Here is a 25,034-nt window from a genome sequence, read left to right on the forward strand (position 1 = left end):
ACCCTGGTGTTTCAAAGGCCCTACTGCCTTTGAAAACTTCTATGCCTGGAGATTCCTTTTTCGCTCTCTCACCATATTTTCTCCACTTTGTCAAGTTGCTTTAAAGTTTTTCCTTGATTTTTGCCCAGATTCAAAAATATTGAGCCTTATTTATTTTAAAATTGAAAGTCTTAGGTGTTTAGTCCTACATCTTTATTTTATGAGAGTTGATGGCATTTTTCACTAGTGAAATGTTCCCACCTTTTCTCTGAGTGATTTTAACAGTCTGAATCTGAGGTAGGAACATGGTATAATGAGACTACATTTAAAAACACCAGACTAAATCCTCTGTATCAAAGTTCATAAATTCAAATTGATAATACTCATCTAAACAGTCTCAGGAACTTCAACTTCCCTGTTGAAGCTGCCATTATTCTAAACATTTTTGGAACTCTTTCTTAGGAATTGCTTTCAAAGAATATGAAGAAAATCACTTTCTCCTTTTTGATTGTGAGATAGTCTCTCTTTGGCATTCGTACTTATATCTTCTCTTTGCTCCACTTAGAGCTGCTCCTTTCTACCTCCCAGACCCTTGCAGATTGGGTTCACGGTTTGGGTTCACCTTGGAAAGAGCCTTTGTTTGTGTTGAGCTGGAAATTCCTAGGGAAAAGGAAGTATACAAAGAACCCCAGGCGGCTCTGCATTGAGCACTCCAAGAAGGGATATAATTTTGAAACTCATAGGTCTGCTATAGCAGATAATAAGCTTGGGGCTTATTATCCTAAGTCAGTGTTCCCTTACCCCATTTTTAAAAAAATTTGACTTATATTAAGAAATACATTTTCTTATCATGTCATACCACACACAAACATAAATATAATTGAAACCAGTTATATGAAATTATACTTACCATTATAGTTTTGATGATTTGTGATATTTTCTATTCAGTTTCATTCTATGAATGCTGATTAACTTCACACACCACAAATAGGTAGCAGCTAGAAGTCTGAAAAACAGTACCCTAGAAACAGGGTATAATTGGTTAAATTGAAAATGTGAATTACTGGAAGTTGAAATTATATAAGTCAAGGATTGCTTGTAGTCAGTTTCATATATGAAATGAGAATAAAATTTACCTTTAATTTTTTTTCCTCTTCTGTTTTTACTTTCTTCTCCTATTTAATTGCTTTCAAGATACAATGTGTTTGCATTGTTTGCAAAGGTGTTTTATTACTTTATGTTTAAAAAGCTACAGAAGTTCTTGGTAAGTTATCAGCAGGTCTTAAAAGAATGCTTTGGACTGAAAGTTTCTGAGTCACCAAGGAAGGAAAGAGAGCATCCTCCCTTTTATTATATTTTCACATTTGAAAGTTTGGATGAGATGTATGTTTAAATAAGATTGAATATAGGAAAATAATTTCTTTTTGTAGTAAATTGTATATAGCTTTTGGTTTTAATAATAATAAAAGAAAAACTTTTAACTTCTGACATTTTCAGATTTGTAATTTTTACCTAGTGATCAGTTGTGGTCTGATAGTAAGCAATAAGGAGAAAGGCTTTGAATTTCTTTTTATTTCCCCATAATATTCTTTATTAGTGCATTGTAATTACACATAGTAATGGAATTTGTTGTTGAATATCTCTTTTAAATTTTTGTCCTTTGATCTAGATGATGAACTCAGGATATCTGACTCTTGAAAACATTTTCGGCTTTTCTAGACTTCTAATGAACTAATTAGAAGAATGAACAAAATAGGAGGACAGATTTGGGGAATTTAATAGAACCATAAGAAAAATGATATTTGCCCTCCTGACAAAGTCTGTTGATCTGAGCCTATAAAAGAGAATAGATGGAAGTTTTTGTTTTAAAAAAGATCATTATTTGTTAAGAAATGATTCTTCTACTGATTTCTTTTACAAGTTACTAAGAAGAGGTCAAATTAATTTTGACCTCTCAAGGAAGTCACTGAAATGGGAGAAGTATTTTAGTTAGATTTCTATTGAAAACAGACTTTTAAAAGCTGTTTCTTGAACATAATAAGCTTTTATGTTCTGGAAAATATATTTGCTCCCTCAATGACAGATAAACAAGATATTAATTTTTTTATTGGATGTCTTTTTCTTCTTAATTGAGTGTGGGATTTTAATTAAGGTCCTGTTCTTCCTGTGACCATGGAACGGGAACTCTAAAATTATTCCTCCCTTTATAGAAGTATCAATGTGCTGAATTTTCTTATCTAAGTGAATATTATCTTGTTTATTAAAGAATTTATTCCATAAATGCTGTAATTTGATTTAGAATTTCCATCAGAGATTGTGAGTTCTCTTTTTTGTGACTGGGAATTTGATATTTAGAAATTACTTAAAAGCCATTTATGGCTGTATTTATCTGGTGGTTGTAAAGGTTGTAATCAGGCTCATTAAAATTGTTTTTAGGCAAAAGTAGAAAGTCATGCTACTACAAATTGAGATTCCATTTTTTGCATGGCTCTTAAGTTAATCTGAGTACTGTACATTTCCAAACGAGTTGTTCCAAAAAATACTTTTGAGTAGTGGCAAAATTATTGAAATAAGTATATTGCCACTAAGATGACTGAAAAGAATCTTGCTCATTTTCACTATTAAGATTTCTTATTTATAATCATCTTATTACGTCTAGTATAGAAATTTATTTTCTATGTCCTTATTTGAAACTCAGTATTTGTGATTTAAAAACTGATTTTTAAGGATAAAACAATGATGATGATTACAATTAAAAATGAATTTTATAGGCAAATGTTTGTTTATCCACAGGGCAAAGATTTATTTTTATCTTGTCTTAGAAATGAGGATAGGATAGAATTATAGTTTAAATGTATCATGGGGCTGGGGAGGTGGCTCAAATGGTAGCGCGCTCGCCTGGCATGCGTGAGTCCCGGGTTCGATCCTTAGCACCACATACCAAAAAACAAAGATGTTGTGTCCGCCGAAAACTAAAAAATAAATATTAAATAAATAAATAAATCTTATCGAAACTTAATTAGAATCTATATTCACCTTTTAGAGTATATTAATTTTATTTGTTGATAAGTCTTATGCCATTTTTAAGATAAAACAGATTTGTATGCTTTTTTCCTTTAATTAGGCTCAAGAGGCCCAGAGAATCCTCTGGACCATCAGATTAGCAATGAAAGGGGAGAATCAAGCCATGATAGGTTAACTGATCCTCATAGAGCACCTTCTGACACTGGGTCCTTGTCACCTCCATGGGAACAGGATCGTAGGATGATGATCCCTCCACCAGGTATGTAAAAACAAAGGTTATTATTATGTTTGAAAGGCAGCTAGTATGTGGTGGAGCCAGTAGGAATAAAGAGAGGACTGTGTGTTTTCTGTTTTAGGAAAAACCATGATATGTTTTAGGAAAAAAAAAATTTCTAAACAGAATAGTAGGAGATTATTACGTTACAGAAAGCTGCTTTGCCCCCCAAATGGAAGGTCTTTATTGTTTTTGTTGCTTATAAAAATGCAATGCATTCTAGCCACACATAGTGACACATCCCTGTAATCTCAGCAACTCAAGAGGCTGAGGAAGGAGGATTGCAAGTTTGTGGCCAGCCTCAACAACTTAGTGAGACCCTACTTCAAAATTTAAAAAGGGGCTAGGGATGTGGCTTAGTGGTTAAGTGCCCCTGTTTTTAATCCCTGATACCAAGAAAAGTAATGCATTATTTTAGAAAATCTAAACAATGCAGAGATGTATAATTAGAAAAGTGAAAAATTCTCCTTATCTCATCATGTTCTCAGTATTTAGTTATATATCTTTTAGATTTAAAAAAAATAATATGTTTATAAACATAGGTATTCAAATTCTTCTGTCACTTCTGTGCAGTTATGCCATTGACCTTATTTTGTAAGTGCCTGTTTTCAGTCAGTACCATGTAGAAAATATACAAACACATGAATAGACATAAACATACATGTAGACAAATAGTTCTGCAGCTCAGATGTGGTGGTAATTTCACCAATTTACATGTGACTAATGGCATAAAATATATACATGCATAGTACCAAGGTTAGTTTCCTCTTATATTGCCCTATATTTATGAAGGATACAAAAATTGGAAGAAACTGGATAAAGGATATCCAGAACATGTTATTGCAGCTTTCTCTGAATCTGTATTTTAAAATTAAAAAGAAAAAAAAAAACACCTTATTGGATATAATATGCCATAGGAAAGCACAAGTATTCTTAGGCATATGACTTGATTACTTTTTATAAGTGGAGTGCCTAGGTAACTAACTAGTACTCACATCACTTTTCAGTTTATTTTTTGTATAATGAATTTAATTTGAAATGTTATTTACAGTTTTAGCAGAAAAATATTTTTAGTAAATAATATGAATAAGTCAGTATTATTCACATAACATCTAGTACTCAATTAAAATTTTAACACTTATGACTGGAAATAACCAGTCCATTATAAATACTAAACTAGAATAAAAATTTACTAGGGTGACTTGATCAGTGCTTCAGTCCATAAGAAAAACATGTATTTTCATATTTAGAGAGAGTATTATATAAGATTAAAGTGGACTGGTGAGAAAATAGTTTAAATTGTTTATATGTTTTCTTTGCTAAGGTTAACTTCATAAGAATGATTTTCAGGTGGATCCTGTAATCCCAGCTGCTCAGGATGCTGAGGCAGGAGAATTGCAGGTTGAAAGCCAGCCTCAGCAACTTAAGAAGGCTCTGTCTTTAAATAAAATATTTAAAAAGGGCTGGGAATGTGGCTCAGTGGTCAAGCACCCCTGGGTTCAATCCCCGGTACCAAACAAAAGAATGATTTTCATAAAAATTTTCAGTTTGGCTGGGTGCAATGGTTCATGCTTGTATTCTCAGCTGCTTGGGAGTCTGAGGCAGGAGGATCATGAGTTTAAAGCCAGCCTCAGCAACAGCAAGGTACTAAGCAACTCTGTAAGACCTGTATCCAAATAAAAGAGGACTGGGGCTGTGGCTCAGTGGTTGAGTGCCCTTGCGTTTAATCCCTGGTAACCGCCCCCACCACCAACACCAAAATTTCAATTTGTATGTGTTGGCTCATTTGTCTTTGATTTTTAAAGTAAAATTGAGGTACTGTCATTTATTAAGTAGGTAATGTCACTATCTTCTAGATGACTATTTTCTAACTACAGCTCTGGTTGTTAGAAGTTAGTTTGAAAATTATTGTTTTATATAGAAAGATACAATGGGGTTGGGATAGTGGCACATGCCTGTAATCCTGGCTACTTGGAAAGGTAAGTCAGGAGGATCATAAGTTCAAGGCCATTTCTGGGCAACTTAGTGAAACCTGTCACAAAATAAAAAGTAAAAAGAGTTGGGAGTATAGCTCAGTGGTAGAGTGTTTACCTAGAATACAAAAAACCCTGGATTGAATCACCAGTAAAACATACACACACACACACACACACACACAGCACATAATGAGTTATTAGCTTTCCCATGTGGAAAGATTTAAATATTAACTGTGTTTTAAGTCCTAAATAAAGTGTCAGGATCTATGTGTTATAGTTTTATTTTTATAAGAATTCCCAGTGGAGCTGGGGTTGTGGCTCAGCGGTAGAGCACTCGCCTAGCACGTGTGAGGTGTTGGGTTCAATCCTTAGTAACATGTAAAAAATGAATAAAATGAAGGTATTGTGTCCAATTACAATTTATATGTATATGTATATGAATTTAATATGAATTATATATATTATGTTATCCTAGATAACATAAATAAATGAATTCCCACTGAACATTTTTATGTCAAGATATTGGGTTAGAGAGTAAAAGAAAAATATTTTTAAAAATAAGGTATGGTTATGTAAGTGAATAATGAGTTAGTACAATAAAATGAATATAATATTAATATACTTATTTTTCTATAAAAGCTCTCTATTAGAACTTTTGACAGTGATAGAAAGTTTTCTTTTGTGTGTGTGTGTTGCTGGAGAACCCAGGGCCTGGTACATGCTTGGCTAGTGCTTTACCACCAAACTACATTTCCAGCCAGATGGAAGGTTATCTGTGTCATCCAGTACAGTAGTCACTAGACACTTATGGCTAGTGAGCACTTAAAATGTTCCTAGTGCAACCTGCACTAATTAGTGTTAATTAATGAAAATTAAAATTTAAAGACCGCATGTGTTAAATGACTAGTAGCTACTTTATTGGCTAGCACAGCTCTAAAATGAATACTTTTGTGTATGAACCTTTTTTTTTAAAATTTTTTTTTAGTTGTGGATGGACACGATACCTTTATTTATTTACTTATTTTATGTGGTGCTAAGGATTGAACCCAGTGCCTTGCATGCTTTTAAGGAGGAGATTTTGATATTCTTTGCTGCATATTATCTTGTTTTATAGTATAATATGACTAATTTAGAGATTCTTTTCAATCTTATTCATAAAGTAAAATAATACATTACTTAATAGTCATATAAGGAAATATAAAAATACAAGTCAGTAAATTATTTATAAAGTGGACATATTTTTGTAACCAGCACCCCAAATGAAAAAACAATACATTATGAGTTCTATAGAAGTCATCTTTTGTCAATTAACTACTTCCTTCCAAATATTACCCTGCCCAAAAATAACCATTATTTTCACTTCTAACACTGTAATTAGCTTGGGTCTGTTTTTTGAACATATCAATGGAATTGTATGGTATATTTTCTTTTCTGTCTAACTTCTTTGATATGAGATTATCTTTTTGAGACTCATTCATATTATTGCATATTCTTCTAATTTGTTTATTTTCCTTGGTGTATAATATTTTCTAAGTGAATTGTACCAATTTATTTATTATTTGATTGGCATTTTCCAGGCATGGTGGAGCACACCTATAATCCCAGCAGCTCAGGAGACTCAGGCAAGAGGATCGAAAGTTCATAGCCACCCTCATCAATTTGATGAAGCCTTAAGCAACTTAAGTGAGACCCTGTCTCTAAATAAAAATAAAGGACTGGGGATGTGGCTCAGAGAGATTAAGCACCCTTGGGTTCAATCCCTGGCACCAAAAAAAAAAAAAAAAAAAAAAAAGGACAATTAGGTTATTTCCAGTTTAGGATTATTATGAATGAAACATTCTCATGTGTGTATTTTGGTGCATGCATTTATTTCAGTGTAGATCTAGGATAACATTTGCTGGATCACAGGATAATGCTTATTGGTTAACCTTTAGGACATTATACAAGATAGTATTCCTAAGGACTGGTGTATCATCAGCTTATATACTCCTGCCAACAGTGACTTTTGAATTTTAGCTTCTCTTGAGTAGTAATAGTATTATGATTTAAATTTGCATTTCCCAATTAGATTGCATTCCTTTTTAATAAATTTATTGGACATTGAGTTTTTTTTTTTTTTTGTTATGTACTTTTTTTTTTTTTTTTTTTGAGGTACTGGAGATTGAACCCAGGACCTCACACATGGTAGGCAAGCGCTCTAATGACAAATTACACATCCATTGCTGTTTTGTACCTTTTTGAGTTGCATGCACATTTGACTTTTCTGTTTTTTCTATTTTCTGGAAATGAACTCTTTTCATTCCCAGTTTTTATATATGACAGATGTCTTGGACAACCCTGGTTTGCTTTTTTACTTTCTTATTGGTTTTTTGATGAATAGAGTATTGGTATTAATATGGTTCAGTTTACTGATCACTTCTCAATATGGTTACTTTCCTTAAGAAATTTTTCCTGATGGGTGTGGTAATCTCAGCTACTTGGGAGGCTGAGGCAGAAGAATTGCAGTTTTGAAGCCAGCGTTGGCAATTTAGTGAGATCCTGTTTCATTCCAACATAAAAAGGGCTGGGGTGTAGCTCAGTGGTAAAGCGCTTCTGGGTTCAATTCCCAGTAACATAAAGAAAAAAAAAAAAAGAAAGAAATCTTTCTTTACTTTCCAGGTTATGAAGATAATATCCTGTGGTATATATCAAATATTTGTAGATCTCTAATCTACCTGGAATAAATTTTGTGTGAAGAGTATCTAAAAGGAATCAAAATTCATTTTTTTTTGGTACTGGGGATTGAACCTAGGATCACTTAAACTACTGAGCCACATTCCCAGCCCTTTTAATTTTTTTAAATTTTGAGACAGGGTCTTGTTAAGTTGCTGAAGCTGCCTTTGAACTTGTGATCCTCCTGCTTCAGCCTCCTGAGTTGCTGAGATTATAGGTGTGTGCCACCATTTTTGGTTCAAACTTCATTTTGCTTCATATGAATGTCAAATTGATTAACATCATTAATTAAAAAACACTCCTTTCTCCACTGTTCTTTAGTGTCATCTTTGTCAGAAATTAAGTGTATATATGTCAGTGAGTTTCTGGCTTTCTATTAAGTTCTGTTGGCCTTTTATGTATTACCAGTAACACACATCTTAATTTATTTCCTTCTACCCTCCTTCTCTCTCTTTCTTCTTCTTCTTTTTTTTTTTCTGTCTTTCAATTGAACCCAGTAGTGCTTTACCTTGAGCTACATTTCCAGCCCCCCCCCCCTTTTTTTTTGAGGCAGGGTGGCCTCAAACTTGAGATAAATTGTTCACTTTAGCGTTGGGCTTCCTGTCCTCCTTCCTGTCTCCCTCATACGTGGGATTACAGCTATTGGACAACAGGGCGCTGGGCTTAATTTCTAAAGCTTTGAATGAATGTTGGTATTGGTAAACGAGTCTTACCTTTTTGTTCTTCTTCAGGATTGTTTTGACTATTTTTAGGTTTCAATTCCCTAAAAATTTTAGCATCTACAGGCCAATTTCTTAAAAACTCACTGGAATTGAAACTGGTGAATGTAGAATTAATCATCTGTTAGCAATTTAGGTCCTTATTTTCCCCTAGTGCTTTGTAATTTTCTATGTGAAGATTTGGTACATATTTTGTTAGCTTTATCTCTAGTCATCTCATATTTTTTATGTAATTACAATTGTATCTTTAAAATTTTTATTTTCTCTTTTAATTGGTACATAAAATAATAATTGATTTTATATATTATTCTTATATCTAGTAACTTAATCTACTTTTGCTTTTTCTACATATAAAATGATATTGTCTTGAGTAATTATAGTTTTATTTTTTCTTTCCAAATCTTTACATATTTTATTACAAGTATGTATGTATGTATATATGGATGAATGCTTATGTTATTTTCCTTTGCTGGAGGGGCTGCATTCATTAATTTCCAAAAGTGTAATTTTTCGGGTATCTTTTTGTATTATTATCTAGTTTACTTCCAGTTTAGTTTAAGTACATAAATCTATAATTTAAGTCCTTTGAAATTTGTTGAAACTTGCTTTATTTGGTAAGTATTCCACACATACTTAGGAATAATATGTATTCTTTCTAGGTTGGCTACAGAAGTGTATGTGTATGTTTGTGTGTGTTTGATGAAATTTATTATTTGTGCCTCACATCGTTTATATCTTTGATTACATATTTTATTAACCTATTAACTATATATGACTGTACCAGTTTCCTTTTGTTTGTGTGGTATATCTTTCTCTTTTAACCTTCTTATATCCTTTTATTTAAGCTGTATTTCTTATAAACTTCATATTGTTAGTTTTAATTTTAATTTATTCTGATAGATATTTGAGCCTAAACCTATTTTGCTATATATGTTCTATTTCTCTCTAATCATTTCTACACCCCCATTTTCTTGGTACTTAACCATTTTTTATTTTTTAATTAATGTTTTCCAGGGAGGATTTTTGTTTGCGTCAGCCTGGAAGCAAGAGGTACTAATAATTCAGGATCACAATTATAGATTGTGATCCTTCAGAGTTGAGGAATGTTTTTTTTTCTGATTTATCCTTCTATGACATAACCTTTGGGATTATAGCTAATGAATTTACCAGCATCCCTGTTCCTGCCTTTGCAGGCCATAAACTTAAAGTCAGTAATTTCCGTTGGAATTGGCAGATGCCTCCTTGAAAAGTAGCCTCAAATGCTGGGCTGGTCTCTCTTGAGTTTTCTTATTCTTTCAGATCTCATTCTTATAATACTTCCCTGCTTTGTTAGTCCTTGATATTTTTAAAAGATTTTAAAAAGCATGTTTTGTCTAGTATATCTAGTTCTTAAAAAGAAGAGTGGTCTAATTGGTAGTCTTTCATTATAAGGAAATAGAATTAATCTTTTAAGTCAATACTATTTGGTTTATTGGTTTTCTTAGTAACAAAAACAAAATAGAGAAAAGCAAAACAACATTATACAGCATTTGTAATGCCACTTACCCAGAGATAGATGTATTTTCCTTCAAATCTTTATATATATATATATATATATATATATATATATATATATATATATATATACACATATATGTTCATATGTATTTTTACATTTAAGTAATGAAAATGGGATTTTATCAGATATCTACTGCTATAGTAATGTTGCATAACAAACTATCCAGAAACTCAGTGCCTTAAAACAAAAATCAGCCAATGTTGAGTTCTTTTTGTTCTTCTGATCTTAGCTAACATGTGTTGTCTGACTTTTGGCTGGAGTGAGCTGGTCTTGGCTTCAGAGATTCAATTATATTTTGTGAGTCTCTCATCCTTGTATTGACTGAGGACAGGAGCAGAAAAGAAGAATCAAGCAAGTGCTTTTTAAAGCTTCTCTCTGCTTTCGGCTGGAACCACCACCTTCAAGTAATTGACCAAAATGACTAATACAAAGGGAAAGAGGAGAGGAACCTGATATATGTTCTCTAGGCTTTTTAGAAAGCATGGAGTTGTTCCTTTGGCCACATATATGTTAATCTGTCATAAGTGTGATTCTGTCGACATGAAGGGAATGGGTACTGTTCAAAAAGAAATTCCCCACAAATGTTAACAGGGCAAAACTGAGAGAGTCTACAGTGTTACCCAGGATGCTGTTGGCACTGTGAATAAGCAAGTTAAGGGGAAGATTCTTGCCAAGAGAACTGATGTGCATATTGATCCTATTAAGCACTCTAAGAGCTGAGACAGCTTCCTGAAACATGTGAAGAAGAATGATCAGAAAAAGAAGGAAGCTGAGAATAAAGATACCTGGGTTCATCTGAAGCACCAGCCTGTTCCACACGGAGGTGCACATTTTATGAGAAAAAATGGAAAGGATCCTAAGCTGCTGGGACCTATTCCCTCTGCATTCATGGCATGATAAATGTAAAACAAAACAAAACAAAACACAAACAGAAAAGCAAAAACAAAAGCCCTATGTACTATAAAAATGATTTTCTTAAATTAAAAAAAAAAAAAAGCATCTCTCTGAGCCATACCAGCTAACATTCTATTGACCAAAGCAGGTCATATCACAATTTAGAATCAAATGGACAGGAAATATATTCTCCCTCTTCAGAATAAGGCTGCAGGGAGAAATGAAGAATAGAGCTCAGGAATGTAATCTACCAGAGGGATAATACTCTTACAATGTATTTTCACTTACTATATAATTATGTTTAAAAATACACTTTTTAGATCCCATCGTATATTTTTCTAACTGGTCTGGTTTTTCCCTTCCCAAGAGGGAGTAGTAATAGAGAAGAATAAGAATCTTAATCCTTTGCAAATCTTATGCTACCTAAAGTAGAGACATTAACTAAAGGGAATTATGTCACATTCCCACTCTATACTTTTTTGAACTTTCACAGTCTTAGTTTTAATTGTTGAGAAGAAGGAAGTGGGTATGTGGTTTCTGTTACTTTTGTCAGTGCTTCTTGTTTACTGATTTAGGTTATATATTTTATGTAAGAGGTAGAAAAGAGACTAAGCCACTATACTTTGGTGATATAATCATAAGTTAAGTCTGGTCTTCTTGCTAGCATGCTTAAAAACGTGGTTTTTTTTTTTTTTGTCTTGAAGAGGTAAACAAAAAAGAGACATGTACTGGGACTGGGGTTGTGGCTCAGGTGGAGCGTTTGCCTAGGTTCAATCCTCAGCACCACATAAAAATTAAAAAAATAAAGATATTGTGTCCACCTAAAACTAAAAAATAAATATTAAAAAAAGAGACATATACAGCCTAATTGATGAGGATTCTTTTACTACTTATGTTGAGAAACAAAGGCAGACCAGAGTACCTTGTACAGCTCTGGAAGTAGGAACATAGATTTTTACTTTATTGGCTTTTACGCAGATCATTGTTCTGCATTGTGAACATTCTTTCAGATAGGATTCATTTGGTGGAATTGAAGTTTATGTTAAATCTCATCCCCTTGATGAGATTATGAAGTCTTCATTAACCTAATGAGCTTTTCTAAAATTTTTGCTTAATCTATGCTTTTATTCTCTCAGAGGATGTTTATTTTAAAGTTGTTCACAAATTTTGAGGCTACTATTTTTTTAAAGGAGTTTATGTCTCTTAATCACATATCTTCTTATACAGTGATCCTCTATGAATTTTAATGCTTAATATTTTGTTGATAAGTTACAGATTGATATATATGTATGTGTGTATATATATATATATACGTATATATATATATATATACATATATATACGTATATATATACGTATATATATATATACACACACACACATATATCTATATATGTGTGTGTAGCATTAAACTGTGATTCATTTGTCATTGTTCCTGAAGAGTGGGTTGATGAGAGATTAGGATGTGGGGACAAATGTAGACTACTTTCTGAAAAATTTTACTTCGAATGAAGGAGAGAGATGAGATGATAGCTGGAGCAAAAGGTGTTTTGTTTTTAAAAGATGATAATATTAGTACATGTTTATCTGTTACTAGGAATATTCCAGGATAGAGGAAATGGATGTTTTGTATGGGAGAGGGTATCGATGGAAAAGTGAAACCCTTGAGTAGTAAGCAAGAAGCATGGGATCCAGATGGTAATTGTAGAAACAAATAGAAAGTGGATCATTTAACCACTGTGAAAGGAAGGAAGACCAAGCAAGTGAGAACAAATGTAGAGGGGAAGTGGAGGTGTCCACTTGCTTTAGTTTTCTTGACATGGCTAGATCATCAGATTAGGGGAATGGGAAAGGAAAGGACTGTCAGTGATTTGGAGAGAGAAAAAGATATATGGTAGTCATTTGGGAAAGTGGAGGAACTCAAACATCAGTGAAATGTATTATGATTACTGGATATTCTTGTATGTCACTCATAACAATGAACTCAATTTATCATCACAGTTACTTTTGGGTGCTTATTTTGGGCCAGATACCATGTTAAGTGCTTTTTATTGATCATTCTAACTCTGATGAAGAAACAAAAGCTCAGAGAGATTAGGTAACTTAACAAAGTTCTCAGAGTGAGATATTGTAGCACAGTCCTGTTTATCACTTCCCAGGATTTACATATTAATATTTGCTTCAAATATGTATGTGTGTGTTTAAATATGGAAGTAAAACAAAAAAATCATAAAAAGCATAAATGTGTAAGACATAAGTGGGTTGCAGTCTATTCCATTTTCTTTCCTGGGCACATTACTGTCCTTCCTTTAAAGGCAACTGCTCATGTATAAACTTTCAATCTATATATAATAAAAAAAACTATTTTGTCAACTTTCCTTATCAACATTATGTTCTTGAATTATGTACATGTTAATATAAAGCTTATATTTTAATATAAGTACAATTTTTCATTTTAATAGCAGTACAGTTATTTAGTATCAGCACAGTATATATAAATTATCTACAATATAGTTAACCAATCCTTGTTGATGAGTATTTATAGAGTGTTTCCAGGGATTCAGTGTTGGTAACAATGCTGCAGTTAGCACTTTTTGTACACTTGTTCTGTGCATTTATCCAGGAAATGGAATTGCTGGGTAAAGCATATTCATATTTTCATTTTTAGTAGATTGCTCCACTTGTCAAGAGTAGCTATGGATGACGTATATGAGATAGTTGTTTCTCCAGTATAATTCTTGGTTGAGAAATTGCTTCATCATGCCTCTATATTTATTCCTGCTCCTCATTCATTATTGTCTCTGATCCTTTTTCTTTTCCTGTTCTTTAATCATATCTTCTCTTATAAAGTCTTAGAAAACAAAGGTGTGAAAGCAAAATGAAAAGAATGAACCATTCATATCCTTATTTTGTACATTTCAGTCTTTCATTTATTGTATGCCTTCCACCTTGCTTTATCTTATGTGTGTGTGTGTGTGTGTGTGTGTGTGTGTGTGTGAATAGGTGTGTTTGACCAGTATACCCTTGTTTACTAGTTCATTCTTTACTTTCCTTTTAGGGAAGTTTTATTCCTTCTTTAACACCATTTCTGATTTCTCTAATCAGCATTAGGCCAGTGTGTGTGTGTGTGTGTGTGTGTGTGTGTATGAATGAATTTGTATCCCTTATATTAAGACATTAGTCTCATTATATTTACTAATTTCTATCATTAGATTAGAAGGGCACAGACTGTATTGAGACAACACTATATTGCTAGTATCTAGCACATACAGGCTGTGGTAGATTTAAGGAACAGATTATTTTTGCCAGTGGAGGGAAACATGGGCATATGATTTATAATATAGTAAATTTGTAACAAAATTTCAAAAATTTTGGAGTTTGCTTATTTTTTTGACATGCATTTTAGAAGCAAAATATTGATACATTATCTTGAGACCTGATTAAGAAAGAGTTGAGAGGTTTTTAGGTTTCCCTATTTCATCCTCTTGTACAAATCCGACATTTAATTAATCCTGTATTTGAAGTAGAAAGGGAAAACTCAGTTTAGATCTGTATTTAGTGCTGGCCTTTATTTTCACAGGGCTAATTGGGCTCCACTGAGATAGCTCTTTGCTAAGATTCTAAAAAGGAGTGTAAGTGAGCCTTCAAGGCTATCTGGATCTTTCTGTCTTCCATCACATCCTCTAACCCTTGGGAGCTCATTAAATTCAATTCTCTCCATTGACTCTGGTTGATGCTAGGTGGTTTCCTTGGCTTTGTGTGGGGGGAATGTTTCAGTAAGTCCCATGTGACTGAGTCAGACAAGGAGTGACCTATCTAATAATGATTGTACGGAGTTCACATTCTGAACCACTGCCTGGAACCATCGTGGAAAGCAATTTGAGGATATTTGTTCATATCTCTAATAGGATCGGAGAGAGTCACACAATTCACCCTCTTTGACCTTCTCCATGTATTTGGACTTGGACATATACATACCTGGCAAAGATTGCCAACACCTCTCAAGAATGAGATAGACTATTTTTTCAAGAAAGTTGAGTTCCATAAGGACTCAGGAATTACCATTTTGTCATCATAAATGACCCCCAGGAACAAAGGATGGTGGCTGTATAGATAAACCTAGGTAAAGTCTGGGTCTAAATTTGAGTCTATCCAGATGTCTTTAATCTTAGCAGTGAGAACCTCTGTTCATCTATTGAGTTAGAGATCTTTCCCTTTAGTTTGAGTTGGATGCTGAGTTTTACAATGTTGAATTTAGTAAAAATTTGACTACTGATGATTTCCGACTGATGCTGTTTCTGCTGTGGTGTCATATTGTTACTTGTTTCACTATAAAACAAGTTTCTTGCTATGCTTATATTTTCTTGTTCTTTTCTCCCTATGCTAGTAGCTAGCTATCTTCTGTCTTTGTTGATATGTTTGTTTATTCATCTTAATCTACCATAATAGTAATAATAGAAATTAAATGAATTTATGTATAAATGTATTTTTAACTGAGTTCTGTTTTCATACATTCTATCAAGATAAATTGTTCATTTTTATACTCAAATAGATTTAACTCACATTTTTATACATAATAATTGAAACTTTCAAAATCCAAGGTAGCAAATTATACTTGTATTTAATATAAAAAGCAAAGTTATTGCTTATAGTATGCAATTTTTCTAAGATTAATATTGTCTACCAATAATATGGGTCAGAGATTTTTGGAAGCAGGAGAAATTTATGTTTTTTAAAATAAAGTAAGTTAGATTTTATGTTTATATTAATGAAGATATTTTAAAAATCTGTTTTGTAGGTCAACCATATTCTGATCCACCTCTTCCTCCACAAAGGCAAGATAGATATTATTCTAATTCTGGTAGATTATCTGGACCAGCAGAACTCAGAAGTTTTAATATGCCTTCTTTGGATAAAGTGGGTAAGAAATACTTTGTGTGTTTAAATAATAGTGACACACTAAAGAACTGGAAGCTGAATGAAAGAATAATGTAAATGTATGTCTGTTAGCTCTTAAGACTGAAATCTCTTTCCTGAAACTTCCTGGTTTTATGTTTCTTTTTATATTCTACACAGACATGGCATCTAAATATTTTGTGGCAATTGGTTTGAGCACTATGGTAATGGGTTTCTTCTATGTACCTTTGATGATAAACTTTATTCCATGGCTATTTTAAAAATTTTCCAGGGGCTCAACAGTAGAGTGCTCGCCTAGCATGTGCGAGGTGCTGGGTTTGATCTTCAGTACCACATAAAAATAAATAAATAAAACAAAGATGTTGTGTCCAGCTATGACTTAAAAAAAAAAATTTAAAAATTTTCCTGTCCACTTACATATATCCTGTTTAGTAAGTAGAGAAATTAGGCAAATGTGAATGTATATGAGAAAGTCCACCAGAAAAACAATTTGGGTACATATTCTATTAATGATTTAATCATTTACCTTGCTACAACATTTCATAAGTAGATTTAACTAACAATTACTGAGCAATCTACTATTAGTCAGGTATCCTTTTACTTAAACTACCTCACAACCATCCACTGAAGTTAGAAAGTATATGCATCTAGTGTAGCAATCAAGAGTATAACACAGGGTCTAGGGTTGTAACTCAATGGTAGAGCGCTTGCCTAGCAAGTGTGAGTTTGATCACACTTGGTTTGATCACACTGGGTTTGATCCTCAGCACCACATAAAAATAAATAAATAAAAGGTATTGTACCCATCTACAACCCCCCCCAAAAGCATTTTAAAAAATGTATAACATTAAGAAAGCAAAACAATTTTTAAGAAGTGGAGTATTAAAATTAATTTATTGATAAGAGAATAAATTACCAAAGGAAAGGAACCTCTATTATATCCTCTAATACACACACATACACACACACACACACACAATGTATGTATAATATGCATATATTATATGTATATATTTTGGGGGACATTATCCATTGAAGTATTTGTTTCAGAAAATTTGTATTTTTTTGAATAGTGAGCAAAGAAGCAAATCTAGAGTCTATATTTTTGTTATTGGTTATAATTAAGATAATTTTTTCTGTTTGGCTTTTGAGGTTGTTTTCCCCCAGTAATTCATGTTCAATATGTATATGCATGATTAACATTCATTTCTTAGCTAATGCTGTTTAAAGTTTTTTATTTTATTTATTTATTTTTATTTACTATTTTCATTTTTTCCCTAATTGAACAATAAATGATTTACCAGATTATTTATTTTTAAGTGCCTACTATTTAGGAGATACCTTGCATAAAATGCAGTATATAGTAAGATACATTCTTTGCCTATAAGATGTTAATAATTCAGTAGGGAGAAAAATAAATATATATGTTTATTTATTAGTACAGGTCAGAATAGTAAGTCCCAGTAGAGATAGTATGCTTTGTTTAGTGAAAAGGAGAACTCCCATCTAGTTGAAAGAGCAGAAAAACTCTATTAAGGGGGTATCATTTAAGCTGCTTTTCAGGGAACTTGAAAAACTTGAGCATGAGCAAAAAATGAAAAAGGTAGTACAAGTCATAGCTTGATTCATATGCTCTGCTGATACATGTGTACCAGCAGTATATAGAGAGCGGATTCACTGAACAAAGTAATGATTTATATCCTAGATAGGAAGAGTGGAATGGTACTTCTTTTTGAGTACATGGTATTCATGTACTCAAAGGTAGATAATCTAAAAATGAATTGCTTTTTTTCTGAAATTTTGCATTTAATATTTTTATACCATAGTTTACAGTGAATAACTAACCACAGAAAGTGAAATGTTAGATAAGAGAGGAACTAGTGTAACGTAAAATGAGGACTAATCATGTCTATTTTAATTTAGTACATAAATAGATTTTCAGATGTTGGGGAAAATAATTTCAGTGGATCAGTAGTTGTTGCAAATGAATTTCAGTAAAATGAGAGCCAAAGGGGAGAAATTTAGAACAATATGTACAGAATAGTTCTTTTTTTTTTTTTCAGAATAGTTCTTCATTGTGAAGAAGAGAGGGAGCTACAAAAGGATTCTCTTTTTCTTTCTCAGTCTTAAATAGGAGAGATTAGAACCTAGCAGAAAGACAGGAAGGAGCCCACAGAGAGGGGAAGATCCCTGAGGAAGCTGGAGGGAGAGGGATTTTGGACTCTGGATCATAGATTGTCTAGAAGGATCCTTTTCCATGATAGTAGGAGCAAAGATCATAAAAATATAGCTGCAGCATGTTTATGTTTATCACAAACATTAAAGGAGTGTACCATGCAATTTTGAAGAGAATGGAGATTTGAATTGCTAAGGAGAAAGCTGGCTAAGAAGACATGGAAGGTCAAGGCAGTATGCTGCTGGAAGTATGATAGAGTGGTGCCAGACCACATAACTTGTTTTTTTTTTTTTCCCCACTCCTGGCAGTACTAGGTGTCTCAGGTATAGGCAAAGTACAGGAGTAGAGACAGAGATCTGGATTAATCTAAGCTTGAAATGTTTTGAAGCACAGCTGAAAAATGACTCTGCTTCTGGCTGAAGTGATTGACTTTGAAGTCTACTCAATTAGGGAAAGAAGGGAAGAGAGAAGACTAGATGAGAGGACTGGAAGCCTTAGAGACATCCAAGGACCGATGTAGAGTGACTAAATGAGAAAGCTTAGAGAAAATAGGTAGATGTGGCCAGAGAGAAGTTAGCATTTATTCCTTGGGGACTGAACTGCTTTTGATGATAAAGTCCAGGAACATTCATTTAAAAACAGGGGCTAACTTCAAATGGCTAAACTATATCACTTGAGGAAGGAAGAAAAGGGAGGGAGAGAAGAGAAGGGTGCTACTTCCCATATGTCTCCTTATGATGCTGCTGCTGTAGGGTTGCTTAGGAATCAGCTGGAGAAATCACTTGCCATAGACTGTTGCAGAATTCTTTCTGCCAAAGTTTTCATGGCTGTCAGGCTGTACTTGGTGCCTGAATACAAAATGCTGGTGTCAAACTGGTTTCTTTGCCAACAAGGGTAATGAGAAAATGTCAATGTCCTTTGTGATCTGGAAATAATCTAGGTATGTAGTGATAAATCATGTATTTTTCATGGTTTAATTTTTATTTCTAGATGGGCCTATGTCTTTAGAAATGGAATCCAGTACAAATGATACCAAAGATGATCTTGATGTAAGTATTGAAACTGGAATTTTATTCATGTTTTCAAGAGCCTTCTAATCTCTTTGCTTACTAGAATAGAATATAAAGCTGCTTCTCTCTTAACAAATAAACTTTCTATATAGCATTAAAGCTTCTTATTTTCTGAATTGTAACCTGTGGAGATAAAGTACAAATTGCAGGCCAGAGATTTGAGTTAGTTTACTAGTTGACTACAAGATTAGATTTCCCTCTTTGATTTTAACCTGAGTGTCATAAAGTACATGTTTTAGTAAACTTTTTCACTGCTGTTACTAAAAGACCAGACCAGAACAACTGTAGAAAAAGAAAAACTGTAGAAAACTGTGAGGGCTCACAGTTTCAGAGGTCTTAGCCCACAGAAGGCTGGCTCCATTCATTGGGGCTCAAGGTGAGGCAGGACATCATGGTGGGGGAGAGTGTGGTGGAGGGAAGCAGCTTGCATCATGATCAGAAAGCAGAGAGAGAGAGAGAGAGAGAGAGAGAGAGAGAGAGAGGGGGACACTCCACTCTCCAAATACAAAATATATACCCCATAGTCACACCCCTAATGAACCACTTCCTTCAGCCACACCCTATCTGCCTCCAGCCACCACCCAGTTAATCCCATCAGGATTTAATTTGCTGATTAGATTAATGCTATGGCTGATTATTTCTCCTCTGAAACTTTTTGCATTGTCTCACACGTGAGCTTTTGGGGGATACCACATCTAAACCATGACAGTACACTTTTATTTACTACAATTACAATATTGGTTTTGGATACTTTGAAAATATATGCATCTTGTTCTTTCTTGTGTTTTAATATCTGCTTGATAAAAGATTGTAATTTTGATATTCTTGGACTATATCTGTTTTATCTTTAACCAGAATATACTTTATTGATTGAAGTTGTTTTCTGTTAAGTTAATAAAATACTTATAGTAGCTAAAATTTAGCTGTTGGTTTAAGTGGAAAACTGAATCTTTCTCTGTAGCTTTCTAAGACTGTCATAGATGCTTTCTGTACATGAGCCTGTGTGCTCTCTTTCAAGCCTAAGATTTTCAGGAAAGCGATTGCAAGTTTTGTTGTTGTTTTTAGTGACTGTAACTTGTCAATTTGTTTCAGAATTCAAATGTGCCTGATTCATCTCTGCCTGCTGAAAACCAAGCAACTGGCTCTCGCTTTGGTTTTTCACCTCTTCCTCCAATCCGAGGTCCATTGTTTCCAGTGGACCCAAGGAGTCACTTCATGAGAAGAGGACCTTCTTTTCCTCCACCTCCTCCACCTCCAGGAAACATGTATGGAGCATCTAGAGATTATTTTCTACCTGGCCCACCACCCCCTCCATTCCCAAGTAGGTTTTTGGTTTTTTATTTTTTTAAACTTAATATGTGCTTTGCATAGTAAATCAGATGGTAATTTTTCTATTCTGGTAGTAAATAGTACAGTGGAATAATAATTTTTTTTTAATATTTAGTGAAGTGTGCCATTACTTTTCCAAATGAAAAGGCAGCCAGCCATCAGTTGACCATAATAAGGCTTCAGGTATAGGCAAAATAGAGCCAGAGATCTGGATTAATCTAGGCTTGAAATATTTTGAAGCATAGCTGAAAAATGACTAACAGGGCAAGGGTATTAATTACTGGTTGAAGTGACTGAAGTGATTAAGCTTGATTTGTCTTAATGATGTGGAACTATTTCTGAATTTGAGTAGTCCAGAAAGTCATTGACTTTGCAAGTCTTATATTAAGACTAAAGTTATCTGTATATTATTTGTTAGAAAATATTTCAACAGTTAAAGTAATTATATTTCAGAATTGAAATTAGTGGCTAAAGTATTTTAAAAAGTTTTTTTCATAAGTAGTAGTCTCATATGACCCTACTTACTTAACACCTAAGATGCATTTATCATGTTTGGCCTATTTGTTGATTTATTGAAATTTTTTCATGGTCTTATATATGAAAAAAAGAATTCATTGCTTTTTTAATTTTTTTTTTTTTGTAGTTATAGGTGGACACTTTTATTTTATTTTTATGTGGTGCTGAGGATCGAACCCAGTAACTCATGTATGCTAGGCAAATGCTCTACCGCTGAGCCACAACTCCCTGCCTTAATTCTTTGCTTTAATAGTCATACTTTACCATTCAGAACTATAGGTTACTGCAGAATAAGTTATGATTACCAAATAATAGACAAAAGCACATTAGTTTTCTGATGTAGTCATTCTTCTATTCTCTATTTTTAGTTAAGATGAATTAAAATAAATTTTGAGGAATTTTAAGACAGTTGTTGGTTTAACTGGAAATGTTTTAGTATAGTATCAAGTCAGAAACACTAATCTGAATTTTAAGTCTAGGAAACTATTAATGTTTTTAAGTCAGTTTTGCATATTTTGAAATAATTCTTTTCTCTTTTTTAAAAAAATGTTAGGATAAATTGTGTCTAAAATTAATAATATTATCATTAATCATATATAATTGAAGAAAGTGTATTTTTCTCAATGTAAAATAGATCAAATACTTATTCTGTTGTCACAGTTTGAATATAAGAATAGGTGTTGGAAGTTATAAATTTAATAGGGCTATAGTTACAGTTTAAATTAAACATGTCTTTTACCAATCTCTTTAAACAGTGAGAAATGCTTATTCACCGAGGGGTTTTCCTCATTATCTTCCCCCAAGAGCTGGATTTTTCCCCTCACCCCCACATTCTGAAAGTAGAAGTGAGTTCCCTTCAGGGTTGATTCCGCCTTCAAATGAGCCTGCTACTGAACATCCAGAACCACAACAAGAAACCTGACAATATTTTTGATCTCTCTTCAAAAGTAATTTGACTTATCTCTTATTTTTAGTTTAAGTAACTGCTGTTACTTAAGTGATTATACTTTTGCTCAAATTGAAGCTTAATGAAATTATAATTCTCAGGATAGTATTTTGTAAATAAAGATGATTTAAATATGAATCTTATGAGTAAATTATTTCCATTTTATTTTATTCTAGATAGTGTAACTATTTTAATTTGATTAATCCACTATTACATAAACAATAATGGGAGTTTTATATACATAATCTTGCACTTGGGATATTTTAAACCCCCCAAAAAGACTGTCTTTATGCCAAGAAATATATTTACTATGATTGTAGCAAATGTGAAAGTAACTTTATGCTTAATGAAATAATTTTAATTGATTTAAAGCATTGTTTGGCATTGATAATAATAAAAATCAGCTAGTTTTTCCATAAATATGGCTCCATAAATTAGTTTTTTTTCCTTGTACCAATAACTATGATGTGGGCCTTTCTGATTTGATTATCTTACAAACGGACATAAATGACCCAAAGCAATAGCATACTTTTAATACTTTAAATATATTTTAAAAAGTCAATATTGTTTCTAGTGTAAAGAAAATCAGGACACTGTCTAATGGTGAACTTTTGATCATCTTAGTTGATTCACTGGTTTTCATCTATGGGTTGGTTTTTTTTACTATTCATTTTAATTCTTAAGATCTTTACTATTTTCTGTGGGGAATGTTAGATTTGATACAGGATAATTTGACACATATTGAAGCAATGTGTCATTTTGAGCTTTGGACTCAGTATCTTTAGAGAGTTTCAGGCTTGTGTCCTATTATTAGTCTTGTGCAACCAAATGATTATGAAAGGAAAGATAATGAAGCCCAACTAATAAGTATCATAACACTTATAAGCAATTGGTTGTTTTTAGTTATTTACTTGGCTTTTTTTTTTCAGTGGCAAAAGACAGAAGATTAAATATTCTTGAACCACAGCAGTGATGCATTTATAATTGGAACACTTCATGCTAGCATTTCCCAGAGGTTATTTGGAACCCTGGTCTTGTGAAGTATTTCTTTTCTTCTTCCATTACCCATCCCCACCTTAGAGAAAAAGGGTAGAAAGAAAGATTGGGTAAATCTTGGGTAAAATAAATGCTTTGGGTAAAATATTAAGTGAAATGAGAACTGTAGAAACATGATTACATTAAAGTTTGTTTGCTGTGGTCTAAATGTGTCCCTTCAAAATTCATGTTGAAATTCTAACTCCCAAGGTATTAGGTGCCACACACCAGAATGCTGACTCAGTGACGTAAAACAAGTCAAGTGAGAAAACAGACAGGAAAGGCTTTTATTAGTCCTTTTCCTAAGAGAAGGGAGATACAGCACTGACTGGAGAGTGTCAGGCTGGTTTCCCCAGTAAAGGGAGAGAGCCAGTTTTATTCTGGTGAAAGGGCTGTTTGCATAAGGCTAAGGTTTAAAAATATTAATTAGCTTTAGGTACATTTCACAGGTGTATTTTTCTTTTTCTATGAGTATACTGTAACTCTGAGGAAGGCATGGTCAGTTAGTTGTCCTGAAGTCAGATGTAAGTTTTTTTATATCAGTGCCACATTCTGTGTTAACATCTCTGTCTTGTGATGAATTGCTATAGCTGTTAAGAGAACACATAAGTGGGAAATAGAAGAGAATATAAATCATGGCAAATAACAAGGACCCTAGGAATGTCCTGTTTTGATGGCTTCTCAATTTTTATCTTTTATGTTGTTTGTCCTTGAAGAGTCATGGCAAGAGCATCCTGGCCCAGAGATACACCAGGTCTTTGAAGCTGATAAGGCTGTTCTTAGGGAGGTGGGCAAGGCACATAAAAGCATTTAATAGCTACAATCTATGAATTAAGGTAGGAGAGCATAGGAATAAACTTATTGTCTTTTAATGTCTGTCAAGTCATGAGTTATGGTGCTCTCTGTCTGAGTATTAAGAGTTAGTCTTGGGATAGAATTTAGTCATTAGGGTGGAACCCTCAGAAATGGAATTTGTGCCTTTATTTAAAAAGGCCCATGGGAGTGTTATAGATTGGATATGAAGTATCCTCCAAAAAGCTTATGTGTTAGAAACATGATATCCAACACAGCAATGGTCAGAGGTGAATATTTAGATTATGAGAGCCATAAACTGATCAAAGTAATAATTCGAATGGATTGCTGGGTAGTAACTGTGGACAGATGGGGTCTTGCTGAAGGAAGTAGATCACTGGGGGTGTACACTTTGGGATATTTTGTCTGTAATTTCTTATGTGTGCCCCCCACCCCGGTCTCTCTTTCCCTCTCTCTGTTTCCTGGCGGCCATAAACTGAGCAGCTTTCCTCCTCCATCATGATGTTCTTTCTCACCTTGGGCCTAGAACAATGGAGTTGGCTGACCATGGACCAAACTCATGAACCCTAAATAAACTTGTTCTCTAAGTTGTTCTTGTCAGGTATTTTGATTAGCACAGGGAGCTTAACCCCTCCTACCATGTAAAGATGTGGCAAGAAGGCATTATTTGTGAGTTAGAAAGCTAACCATCTCTGGAAACCAAATTCATTAGCGTCTTTATCATCTTGGACATATTAGCCTCCAGAACTGTAAGAAATAAATTTCTGCAGTTCATAAGTTTACCCAGTTCATAGTATTTTGTTACAGCAACCTGTGGTCTGCTATAACAAAAAAGCCAGACTTCAGAGGAAATAGACTGTTTTTTAAAGATGGAATGAAAAGTAAAAGAGAAATAGGAAAGACATTATTTTGAACATTCCAATCAACTGAATTTTTTGTTTGTGCTAGAATAGGGAGGCCTGTCATGGCTTAAGGTAAAAGGAAAGGATGGAGAAGGAGGCAAATCAAACAATAGAGAATTGGAACAAATTGAAGAAGCAAAATCATTGGGGAGGCAGGGAGAGTATGGAATAAGAATGTAGTAGAAGTCAGGAAG

At 33.4% G+C, this 25,034-nt stretch overlaps 1 protein-coding gene and 1 pseudogene across 9 annotated transcripts in view; both read left to right on the forward strand.

The window, feature by feature from the left end:
• The window catches only part of Mia2 (MIA SH3 domain ER export factor 2), a 106,108-nt gene extending 82,814 nt beyond the window's left edge, over positions 1-23,294 (forward strand). For 8 of the 9 annotated variants that reach the window (XM_071607855.1, XM_027929478.3, XM_027929482.2 and 5 more), the window contains 5 exons: positions 3,104-3,262; positions 15,935-16,057; positions 19,220-19,278; positions 20,392-20,620; positions 21,900-22,228. In XM_071607855.1, coding sequence (XP_071463956.1) covers positions 3,104-3,262; positions 15,935-16,057; positions 19,220-19,278; positions 20,392-20,620; positions 21,900-22,066 — 737 coding nt within the window. In that variant the 3' untranslated portion in view covers positions 22,067-22,228. Of the gene's footprint in view, positions 1-3,103; positions 3,263-15,934; positions 16,058-19,219; positions 19,279-20,391; positions 20,621-21,899; positions 22,229-23,019 lie in introns of those variants that run through there. The other variant, XM_027929477.3, reaches the window with a different exon arrangement.
• LOC114087962 (large ribosomal subunit protein eL21-like) lies at positions 10,591-11,139 on the forward strand (annotated as a pseudogene).
• Positions 23,295-25,034: the final 1,740 nt, after the last annotated feature.

Source organism: Marmota flaviventris, chromosome 2 (genome assembly GCF_047511675.1).
Source record: "Marmota flaviventris isolate mMarFla1 chromosome 2, mMarFla1.hap1, whole genome shotgun sequence".
Lineage (NCBI taxonomy): Eukaryota > Metazoa > Chordata > Mammalia > Rodentia > Sciuridae > Marmota > Marmota flaviventris.